The sequence below is a fragment of the Dermacentor silvarum genome, chromosome 3, assembly GCF_013339745.2.
Source record: "Dermacentor silvarum isolate Dsil-2018 chromosome 3, BIME_Dsil_1.4, whole genome shotgun sequence".
In the NCBI taxonomy this organism is placed as follows: domain Eukaryota; kingdom Metazoa; phylum Arthropoda; class Arachnida; order Ixodida; family Ixodidae; genus Dermacentor; species Dermacentor silvarum.
This window is the reverse complement of record NC_051156.1, coordinates 182,512,927-182,525,162: the sequence shown is the minus strand read 5'-3', so window position 1 is coordinate 182,525,162 and position 12,236 is coordinate 182,512,927. Positions and strand designations below refer to the sequence as shown.

At 46.4% G+C, this 12,236-nt stretch overlaps 1 protein-coding gene across 1 annotated transcript in view; it reads left to right on the top strand.

Annotated features, from left to right (window-relative positions):
- Positions 1–11,119, top strand: part of LOC119446217 (transducin beta-like protein 2) — a 353,551-nt gene extending 342,432 nt beyond the window's left edge. The window contains exons 9-10 of the mRNA XM_037710581.2: positions 8,642–8,828; positions 10,795–11,119. Of these exons, the coding sequence (XP_037566509.1) occupies positions 8,642–8,828; positions 10,795–10,831 (224 nt within the window). The 3' untranslated portion in view covers positions 10,832–11,119. The remainder of the gene's footprint in view (positions 1–8,641; positions 8,829–10,794) is intronic.
- The last annotated feature ends 1,117 nt before the right edge of the window (positions 11,120–12,236 follow it).

Sequence of the window (12,236 nt, the reverse complement as noted above, 5' to 3'; positions counted from 1 at the left end):
AGGTGGCGTCGTGAGTCTTCATACACGGTGATTCGCATATCGTAAACAACTAGCGTAGTGGTTGCCGCGTTGGAGCTCCAAAGCAAACGAAGGTGTCTCAGCCGAACACAAAAAATCTCCTTAAGGAAAACAAGGTGTCTCAATAGAACTCCAAAGACGGACCCGTGCTTACGCATTTATAACGAACCTGCAACAGATCATACCAAATTTTATTTTAAGAAACAATACAGGCTAGATATACCGGGTGTTCAAAATTAAGCATTATGGTTTTCTTAAAATTAGGCTCTGGGAGGCACGTGAAGACCACCTGCGCATATAAGTTATGTGGCCAGGGGGACACAAAGTGAGATGATAATTATCGCTGTCAGCAGCCGAATTGACTAAAATTGAATGATTAACTTTTTATTTACTGCAGTAAGAAACACGACTGCCCCTAAGTTTTCAATACAAACATACCCACTTACTGCAGTCGACAAAAACTAATTGTTCAACTTTAGTTAATTGGGCTGCTCACAGTAATTATTATCATCTCACTTTATGCCCCCCTGGCTACATAATTTATTTGCAAAGGTGGTCTTCGCGTGCCTCCCCGTGCCTAATTTTAAGAAAAGCATAAAGCTTAGTTTTGAACACCCTGTATTAGCAGGCACCGCCGCCAAGCAAATGGCTGTATTGGGTACCGTCCTCTTCCTATAAGCTCGGAGAAACCGATACCTGGCTTCACCACAGGTCTTCTTCCTCGTTCAGGGGATTTACGTGCCAAAACCAGTTATGATTATGAGGCACGCCGTAGTGGAAGGCTCCGAATTAATTTTGACCACCTGGGGTTCTTTAACGTGCACTACAACGCAAGCACACGGGCGTTTTTGCATTTCGCCTCCATCGAAATGCGGCCGCCGCGGCCGGGATTTGATCCCGCGATCTCGTGCTCAGCAGCGCAACGCCTGAGCTGACTGAGCCACCACGGTGGGCTACAGGTGTTGCTCTAGACGTATAAAACGCGGGTTTATCGTGAGCAGAAACGGTGAATTTAGGTAAATAAGTAAGGCTACTATCATCATCATCATCATCATCATCATTGACAGAAGCTGACCCCCCCCTCAGAAAAAACCTGGATCCGCCCCTGTGTACGGCGTCTCTCACACTTTGGGCGTAGCTTTAAGAAGCTAAACCATATCAATCATTTCTTCTTTTTATATGTCTATACCGCAGATATATTGCTTCGCTCTAGTATTTTATCAGCTGCGGGCTACGATGCATGAACGATCTTTTGGCGCACTGCAAACGAGTCGCGGTGATTCAAACTCGGGCAATCGATAGTTATAGTTGAAACGGATTCCGAAATCAGGGTTTACCCGCTCGTTTTCCATGCACTTTAGGTCCGACCAGTTGTTCTGAAAGGACCCCTTTCGGACAATTAGAGTAACGATATTCGCTTAAATAAAAAATAAAAAATCACTGTTGCAACCGTCTATATTGTTGTAATAATGGCCTTAGGAACGCCTCTCGATTCAGAAACATGTATCCCCTTCAGGCGCCATTTTATTTAATCCATTTAATTCAGGCGCCATTTAACACGGGGAGAAGAAGAAGAGGTGTGCAACTCTCAGGAAAAGGCGGTGTACATTGGTTATACGAGGTTGCGCAACGCGCTGCTTAACCTGCCTGTACTAATGGCGCACCAACAGGCCTAAACTGCAGCCTTGGTCACATCAAGTTGGTCTCGTCATTCTCGAAAGCTGACGGGCAAAAATATGAATAAATCATTTCACGCAGTTTAGCATGCATCCAACTTTATGTGCGGGATGAATGTTTTACGTAATCGCTTCCGAGTGGATTCTGAAAAAAGAAAGAAAGGTTGCATGCAGTGTGCATTATAATGCACGCGATGTAGATTATACATTCGTATGTATAATGTATATGACCGGGTCTCGCGAAGTTAGCATAGTTATGGCTCTTGAGCAACTCCAGTAAGTGGAACTTGTGTGAGACGAGATTAGGAGTGCAGGTGCCGAAGAGTCAACGCGACTCGATCATGTAGCTATATATAGGGTGTCCAAGCTAACGTTAGCCAAGCTCTTCAAGAAAAAAGAAAAAGAAAAGAAGTTTTAAAACACACGGTACAAGATACGATTTTAAAACCTACGGTGTTCGGTCGTCTGACGACCAAATACCATATGTCCTTGAACTTGTATCTTGCACTGTGTTTTTGTGATCTTCCTTCTTTTTCTAACACCTTGGCTAACGTTAGCTGCAGGACACAGCCAAAGAGCGGGCCCGCTCTTATAAAAACGCGGCCCATGAACTGGCACGACTGTTCTCAAGGTCAGGCCTGTATGGGGGTTCCCCCAACCAAGTTCGACACTCCTCCCGTTCTCGACCGGCTCGATCATCGCGGAAACTCTCGGGCTGCCTTGGCGCGGGAGGCTGGTCACCCCCATTTCCGCGAAGCCACTCTACTACAACTCGCAGATAGTCGCTCACTATACGCGCGAACCATGCACGTGAGACTTGGCACGTCGGTCGTTGATCGGCGGGAAGCGGCGCGGAGTCGTTGAACCTCCGTTTCGTTCGAACGCACAGTCGCGTTCAACGTGAGCTGCAACACGGTGCTTAAGGGGCTCCGAGACTGCTCGGCGGTAGCGCGGACATACGAAAAATTGGTTTAATAAATTAGTTGTCTGAGTAAATAATAATTAAAAAGGTGTTACATTCTTCCAATTTCTCGTATCTCGGCGCCACCTTGTGTCTTGGAGCCCTTTCGACCACGCCGCGCCGCGTTGCAGCTCATATTAAACGCGACTGTATACGTGCGTGCCGAGATGTTTGTTCAGCCGCGTTTTGCCCGTGATGGATATTCATGAACTGAGCATCGATGTTGGTAACTTTCATGGAGGGCAATGTCGCCAGGTTGCGGCCTAAAACACTGCTTCATCTTTAGCGAAAAGTCATCGAGTGATGATTGTGACGATGATGACTTGCTCGCAATATTTTTTTATGTTTCAATTGTTCTTAAACGTCTTTCATTATTTTTTCAACTCTGTAGTTCTCGACGTATCGTACAATGTAAACGCTACGCTGAGTTTGCTGTCTAAAAATTTTAATTTAATCGCAGGAAACTTAACGCATATAGCCTGTAGTAGCGTTTCCGATATGCTTCCAGAGCGAGTTTTCAGTCGTGGATAGTTCAGCAAACCAATGACTAATTAATTATCATACTGATTAAGTCTAAACTCAAGTAGCAATTCATTTGCTTGTTCTTTTTAATTTTTACAAGTGTACTCCGCGTGATCATAAATAAAGGTTAACAAGTTCTTCTAATTTTCCTTGATGTGGAACGGTGTTTGGGCATTACTACAGGGTTAAACTATATAGATTTAAACTATATATCTCCTGCGGTGGCAAATCAGTCGGCGGTCGCAATGTGAAAACGGAAAAACCGCATTTCGTTGGGGGCGAAGTGCATTAACGCCCGTTTACCGTGCATTGGGTGCACGTTAAAGAAGCCCCATGCGGTCGAAATAAATATTCGTACTCCCCCACTACGGCGTGCCTCGTAATCAGAGTTCTGGGACGTAAAGCCCCAGACTTTAATTAATTTTAAAGCAACTTGTGTTACACCCGCCGCGGTGATGGCTCAGGGACTGTGGCGTTCTGCGGCTGAGCACGAGGTCGCTGGTTCGATTCCCGCCCTGCTCGTCCATGTTTGTATCGCGCACTTTTACTACCTTCACTTATACTAAGAAGGTGCTACTTTTTGCTGACACGTAACATACTATTATATATAGTTAGTTAATATGGCAGACCTGCGTGTGTGTGTATGTGTGAAACCGTTATCCTATAGAACTTAGAGAATGAAATTTTGAAGAAAAAAATAATAATTTACGAGTCTTAATTTTTCTAGTGTTGCGTTTGTTTGTGTCCCTTTAGTGTCCAATCCAAGCTGCCATTATTGCGTGAATTCCAGTTAGGCTATCTCCATAACAGCGGTTGTCTTATTCTGCATGCGTAGTCTATAAGGAGCAGTCTATAAGGAGCGATGCAAATGCTGAATGGCAGATAACACGAGAAAACCTAGTGCTGTCTAATGTAACAACTCAACGTAACGTCAATATTAACGCCACTGTGAGTTGGCGCAAAATGACTGCTTTGCCACCCGTCCTTTAGAGATAGAAGCTCTTTATTGGAAACAGTCTCTCTCTTTCTCTCTCTTTTATTTTTGTCTTTTCTGGCTTAATTACCAAGCTAAAGGCAAGAGCCGCTGTTTTACTATTGCAGAAGCGTAATTTACTATAGTTGAACCCAACTCATAGTTCCGCTCTGATGCCCCTTCAAGTATAGGACTGCGTTTCTCCGCTTGGCGCATGACGGTCGTTTTCCGCTGTCCTTACCGTATAGATCGTATAGTTCAAGGTGAATTAGTTGCATACATTATACGCATTGCTGACTGGCAAAAGGAACGTTTGCTGACGTAGATCGTGGGCAGTACGCATCTCCGTCGTAATTACTCATCGCATTCCATCACTTCGCATTTCAGTAAACTCCGAAGCCAATCGCTCTTCATATTTGCACACGAGCTGTCACCGTTCGTCAATTTCCGAGCTCGCTAATGCGTCCTAAAGAAATCCTCGTGACGTGCGCAGTGATTTATTCTTAATTTACTTTTATTGGTCTCTCCGCTGTTCTCGCGGAGTGCGTTATACGCGCATACCGTCCGAAAACAAAAAAAAAAAAAAAAAAAATCCGCACGATAACATCGCAGAGTCGTCCGCAGGCAAGACGCGTACTTTTGATCGATGCACCTTTACATGGCGTAGTTATACCACGACTAACTAGAGTTTTTTTTTTTTCTTTTAATGTTATTATTTGTCCCGTGTAAGTCTCACTATGCGCGTCATGTTTTGTGCGCTTCCGCATCGCCCATTGGCGCTGCCGTCCGGCGGTTGCTATTTGTCTTGCTAGTTGCGTGCATTGGGGCCAAAGCAGAGGCTGCGGGTTACACGCATATTGGTGCCACTTGGCCGGCTTTCCACCGGCACGGCCGCTTTTTTTCCTCAACGGTGCCGGCTGCTGGTTCGACCCCCTACCGGGACCTCGGTTGCCGGTTTTCCGGTTCTCCCTTAAATCCGCACACGTGTGCGTGTCTTTCAGCCCATTCCATCACAGCCACCGTTACTAGAACCAAGGTCAGTATGTAAGCTCCGCTTTGGAACGCCGCCAAAAAAAAAAAAAATGGTGGTTGCTGGCCTTACGAATAAATCGGGTCCAACGACAGCGCAAATATTCTATAACTGCTCCAAATATTACATCAATAAATAAAGATCCTTCAAAATATTGTAACCATGTAAAATTCGTGCTGGCGTATCAGTGCAGGCTTTTTTTTTTTTTTTTTCTCGGCAAAGGTAGCAGCAACTCTACTTACACATTCGAGTAAGCAGAAAAAAACTATCTGGGCCTTTACGTGCCAAAACCACGATCTGATTATGAGGCACGCCGCTAGTGGCCACCTGGGGTTCTTAGACGTCCACCTCTAAATCTGGGCTCTCGAGCGGGTTTTTTTTTTTTTTTTTTTTTTTAGCACCGTGGCTGCAGTCATAGCCGGGGTCGAAGCTCGAGCTCTGCAGCGCAGCGCCACATATCCTCTAAGCCAGCGTGCACATGTCGAGCGCTTTGGAATGGTAGCAACAGACGCATAGCAACAACATGGCCGCGTATGTCAAGTTGTGCGCTCCGCGCAGATATGTTTTTGTGCCCCCTAGCTTGCAGTTAACTTGACTAATTGAATTAGTTATGCAGTTTGTGTACACTGCTTATTGCAAACAGCGTCGGGATAGACCGCCGGTGCCCTTTTGTTGCATACTTTCATTCACATCTAATGTAAAATCGATGTTACTGCCTGTATAACTGGTACCGGTAGCTGTAAAGACAGTTTATTTTTTATTTAATGGCAATAGGGTTTTAGTTGGAGTGCACGATGGGCCATCCGCTGTTACGGTTGCATGCGCAGCGTCAACATTGAGCCGTTGGTTGTCTCTGTCTATGTGCCGTCCACGCATATCCCGTACAATTTTTGCGAACCTCGTGAGGATTTCATGTGAACTTCACATTCTTTTCCCCAAGTTTCATGTCTGCTGTAAACGTAAGCGTTAACGGATACCTATACGGATCATCTGTATTATACGGTGGACGCGTAGCCAGTGGGTGTTTTTCTTGCGCTCTCCGTACTGTTTTTACGGGCTTCACAAGCAATCCGTGTCGTGTTTTCACAAGAGTCGGGAGCTTACAGGCAATCCGTAAACGTTGCAGATCACGGAGTACCGGAACACCGCAGACGTGCGAATTTCGGAAAGTAACGCAACTCGTTTCTCTTAGCCGCCGCGCCGCCTATTCGCCAGTCGCCGTCACGTGATCGATTCCCGCCATAAATGCATGGTCAAGGCCCGACAGAGCAGGCGCTTAGGTGAAGCAAAAAGAAATGTCCGGGGGTAAGCTTTCGGGTGCTACAACCGTCGGGAGTCCGGGACTTTTTGCAATACCGAACGGAAAGAACGGCCGCAAGCGCCGTGACATATGGTTACACCTTATAAAGCGTGAGAAGTTCGCTCACTCGAGGGACGCATTTCTTTAAGGGGCGAGCGTTCCTACCGATAAACCTTTGACAGAAGAGTCTCATTAAATGTTGTGTACCGCTGGCTTTAACATGCGCAGCATCACGACGCCATCTTGTAGCTGTGACGTCAACTAGAGGACACAGAACTATAACTGCAACGGATATTGTCCTTGCCACTTTATGGTGCAAACGCGTTGATAGCAACATCCATTTTCGTATAGTGAGTTTACTTATTGCTCCTTCTGCGAGAGCGATGACCCAACCGAAAAACGTTTCTAGCGCGTTGTAGTTGAAGAATTCGTCACAAGATGGCGCTATCGATATTGTTCCCGTTTCAGGCAAGTTCCTGCTGCAGTAAATGTCCTGAGTCGACTCAGTGTATCGTAATGGAACGTTCGCCACTTTTCAGAAGCGCGCTGGGATTCAAAGCAGATGGAAGCATTAACTGGTCGGTGGTCAAGATTGGGGGGGGGTCTTCCCCAACCCGTAGCGCGTATGATCGCAGCTACGTAGGGTTCGGGCGAATAAGGCAACAAGCGAGCCAACTCAACAACGTTTATTGCTGTGGGCAATAAAACACACTTGCAGAAGGAAGTCCGCTCTGTATAATAAGTAATAAAATAGGCTTGCCTCGTCGCGTGTAGTAGTCACGCAAACGAGGTCACTCACGGGTTTCAGCGGGTAAATCCGTATGGGCAGGTAGGTCAAGCGAGGTCAGAGAGGCCGGTGGTCTCTCGGTCGCGCTCTGTTATACCTTTTTACCTTTCCGCGAGGGGAATGTCCTCCTCGCCCGCCGGATACTTTTCCTCTTCCCGCGTGGGCACGCGCGTCGCGAGAGGCGAGCGAGAACCGGGAGAGGGCAAAGTGCATTTGTCCCGTTACAGTGAACTAGAAGTAGTCCCGTGTATGGTGTCCCGTGTCCGCCCGGCTCCCGCTGCGCGCGCTGTGCGCGCACGAGATGTCCGCCCGGCTACCGCCGCGTGTGCTCTGTGCGCAAGCGACGGGCGAGCGCCCGCGGGAGAAGGTGGCAGCGTGTGCTCCCCACAAGATAAGCGAGAAATTTTGTGTACTGGTGGAAAAAATAAAGTGCCAAGATCGATAGAGCCGGGTTCGATACAGGAATAGGTAACTGCACGATATAGAGGTAGAGGTCTTAATGAAGAAAATAAGATAAAGGAGATAGGAGAAATGTTAGACTGCAATAGATGTGGTAAGACCTGATTATCTCAAGTAGGCTAGGTGACTATTTATAGCCTCTCCTCCTCCCCTCTTTCCCCCGTTTCGATGAGGATGACAACAATACAAACAGCCATCGTCGTCATCATCCGCCGTCGACATCTCCAGTATCCGGTATTCTGTATACTGTTTGTTGACACGCTGAAAACTTGCTAACTTGCAAGAAAAAATTCTAAACTGCAAATGCGTTTACGGAGCATCGGAGACGTTTACGGACACTCTTAAACTGTAAACTAGCTGTAATACGTTTTTTGCAGGTATGGTTAAGCTAATGTAGAGCTTTCCGTAAACGTGTTACATTTTACGGAATACTGAAATACTGGAGACGGCAACAGCAGCAGCAGGAGCACCGGTAGCGCCATGTTATGTTTTCTTCAACCAAAACGCATTAGAAGCGTTATTCTGTTGCGTCACTCTACGGGAAGAAGGAATTTAAGGAATTCCATGTACGACACTACCGATTGTTGCTGCCGATGCCTTCGCACCGGCATATGTGTAGGTGGTAGTTCATGTTCCTTACAATTGTATATTTCTCTATAATTGACGTCAGCGTCACAAGATGGCGGCATTATCGCGGCTGCGCACGTCTGTTTCTCCGGTATTCCGTAAACTGTAAACATCGGCGGTATATACTAAGACTCCCTATTAGTAAGGAAGAATTCGAAGTGCGAATGTTCAAATTGCCACCTTAGTGAAAACACGCGGCATTTTCGGACTGCGCATGCGTGCACTCAATTGAACGTTTCAGCATGTGGTGGTCACTATCTCAAGTTGAAAATTGTCTCGATATCGCAGACCCCATCGTGGCCCTGCAGTTCTCCCCCAACGGCCGGTACATGGCGGTGGCGGCGGGCAAGCACGTGCTGCTCTTCAACAACGTGCCCGGATACCAGAATGCCATCGACGACCTCGAGGAACGCAAGAAGGGCGCCGCCAGTGCCTCCATCCGCGACAGGCTGCAGGCGCAGATCGACGAGGCCCGGTGCGTGCACTGTGGATACGTGGCAACTTGCAGCCAGTCTTTCTCTCTCTCTCTCTCTCTCTCTCTCTCTATATATATATATATATATATATATATATATATATATTCTGTAGTGATAACGCGCACAAAGACGTTAACAATGTGTTTCCAATGTGTTTCCTGGAAAGGTACATGACCGATTTCACATCGTTCAAAGCACATGCGCAGGGGCTCTGCCGGCGCCACGGTTTAGAGATTTTAGCGTGTCCGGTAATCGGGTAAACGCTAGCAGGCTGTGCGTTTTACCGGACGAGCGGAGTCGCAAACGGGATACGGCCTCCACGGTGTCCAGGTGCCTGGTATCGCAGAGCTCATTCATGCAGACAAACACAGAACTATAATATTGCAGTAACCAAGTGTATTCGACTTCGCTGCTGGTGTAAATTTTCGGCAGTGGCGTAATCGAGTCGGTGTCGAAAATTTACACCAGCAGCAAAGTAAAATACACTTGGTTACCGCAAATTAGCGGTGTTTGGTTGAGCCCTGTACAACTAGGTGGCTGTACCGTGCAGGCCGTTTAAGTTTGTGTCTCCGCTCATCAGGTAAACCGTAAAACACCCAGTCCGCTTGTGTTTACCGGAATACCGGACACGATAACAATCTTTATTAGTCCTCGCCGCTTTCCCACTCTACTGTAGTTCAAGGCGTTATTGAAGGGAATGTCAAAGACAGCTAGTGTCACTGTGAAATTGTCCTGATAATTTTAGGGTGAAGTTTAGGGGCGGCACCCGCTCAACCCCACTTTATATTAGAGAACCAGTTTATTCTCACTGATCTGCTGCCTCTTTTGATCTCGGGGGCTAAGCGAGCTTACCGTGGTACAAACACAACATGTATCTTACTAAAGTTGGCCTCAAGTCGGCGAAGTACTATCACTTCCTGCATGCTTTGCAGCAGCGATGGCGCAGTGGAACTCGTGGTGAAATCGGTCTGTTCTCTTGTTTTGCTTAGCTACTTTCAGCGCGTTATATAATCATTTATAGGTACATTGATTGTATGATTTATACCGTGTGTTCAATGCAAACATTGAGTAAGACGCCAGTCGAGATTTTTAAAGTGTGTTTTAAGTACATGAAAAGTCTGCAATAATATTATTTACGCTCCAAACAGCAAAATGCTGCGCACAGCATGAGTGCGCAAAGCTAGCAGTTGTCGGTTTTGCCGTTTTTTTTTTTTTTTTCGGCAAGAATACACCATACTCGAGCAGATCGGCACCCGTCTTTCCTCACCGCTTTCCTTTTTTTTTTTTTTTTGTCTCCTATCTCGCGGTAGAAATTACACTTTTTCTTCTACAGGAGCGTAATTTACTAATACAGCTTCACGTGACATTCTTCTTTAAAGTCCCTGTAGGTGCATAATCGAGTTTTATTGTTTGTTTTCGAACTTTTTTGGTATAAGCAAACATTTATTGTGCGACGAGCTCAGTTAGCCAGCTTTCAAGTTTCTGCTAATTAGTTTCCATTCATTAATTTACGGCAATGTCGCCATTTTCGAATCTAAATTGATAAGAGTTTCACCGATTCCCTTAACGTTCCAATTGTCTTCCCGAACAGACTGCTAAATAAAACTACTGAAGCACGACCGTTATATATATTCGTGGCATATTTCGGGGACGGACCTCTTGAAACCGATTGTAAACTCTGTACATATTTTAGCATAGCGCTACCGTTGCGCCTGCCGCAGACTGCGCATGCGCAGTTAAAGGGAGGCGGTATCGGTAACGCCAGCGGTAGAACGGTAGCACTGCGCTAAAATATTCTGAAATAACAGGCATCGGAGTTCGAAAAATTGCATCTCTTCAAGAAATGGTAGTCATCAATTAGCATTTTTTTTATATATGAAAAGGACCTATTTGGGAACATCTCGGACACATTTAAGCTGTGTTATGATAACCTGTAATTTCTTTTTTCTCTCTCTCTCTTTACAGGGGCATTTTGAAGGCGATGGAAGCCAAGGACTCGTGAAGTCTCTGAATGGATGTAACGGTGGCCAAATGGATCATGTGTTCAATCCTCTCAGTCTGTCTGCATGCTGCAAAGAGTCAACTCATTCCTCCTGCCTATACAACGTTTAGGTGTTCAACTTGCTGGTCAATATTGCAAGCGTATTTTATTTTTTTCGTGAAAGACGAGAGAATGTTTTGTTCCTAGTGTGTCAGGTTGTTTTGCGTGAAATTGGAGCATGCATGTGAATGGTTGGAAAGTTCACTCCATCTTTTTGGTAACTGAAAAATAAAATATCATCACTTGGCATACACCGTGGTACGTTACTTGAAGTTCTTCTGTGGAGCCTGAAGACGTCCATTTCACGTGATGAAAGGAGAAAAAGTGTAGCTCAGAAGAAAGTGTAAAGCAGTGCTACAAAACATGCGGCCCGTAGAAGAGTTTGCTCATTTGATGTGTACAGGTGCAGCAATTAGGGCGCTGCCATACGATGAGGAAAATAATATTTCTGCCAAACTCGATTCATGGAAATGTTAGCAGTGGCAGGCACATTAAAACAAACCAGAGCGATATGATGTGGGAAGTTGGAACGCAGGATCTTTTGTTGGAGCGAGGTAAGAAAGGCGACTGACCACCGAGCTTATTCGTAAAGTTTTCACGGACAAGACCGCAATATTTGCTCAACTTCTTAGCTCAATAACTTTTGCAACATTAGAGAGTTTTAGTTTGTCCGTAAACGTATTAATGTTTGCGGAACACCGGGTAACCAGAGGTGTATGACTGATGATGATGATTTATCGGCATACCCTTTGAAACGGGGCGGTGACAAATAGTCACCTAGACTGCTGGATTTAATCAGGTAAGCTATACATGTTTTTCATTCTAGCATTTTATTGCGATAGCAATTATATGGACACTTCAACCGGATTTCTGCCGTCGCCGTGAGGTTCCGTATAAAGTCCAAGTGCGATAAAATCGTCGCCGCGCGCCGTATGCGCTAGTGAAAGCGCGCGGGGGACGCGCGCTATCACGAAGAGCGAACGCACGGCGGAAAGCAGACGCGACTGCCGTCGCGCGAAAGGCCGTGGGGATATATGAGGGAGGGAGGCGGGGCGACGCTGTGCGGTGGCGCCAAATGCGTGTCTTGCAACCGGGCGCAAGGGGAACTGGCCACTCAATCAATATCAATATCTTACCCGCTTTTTATTGCGATAGCAATTATATGGACACTCCAAAGCGGATTTATGCTGTCGCCGTCGCCATGAGGTTCCGTATGACGTCAACGGCGATGAAATCGTCGCCGCGATCCGGACGCTGTATGTGCGAGTGAAAGGGCGCGAGGGACGCGCGCTTTCACAGGGAGCGAACGCACGTCGGAGAACAAACGCGCGTTCTGCGCCGTGCTCCCAGAAGGGCTGCGTCTCTT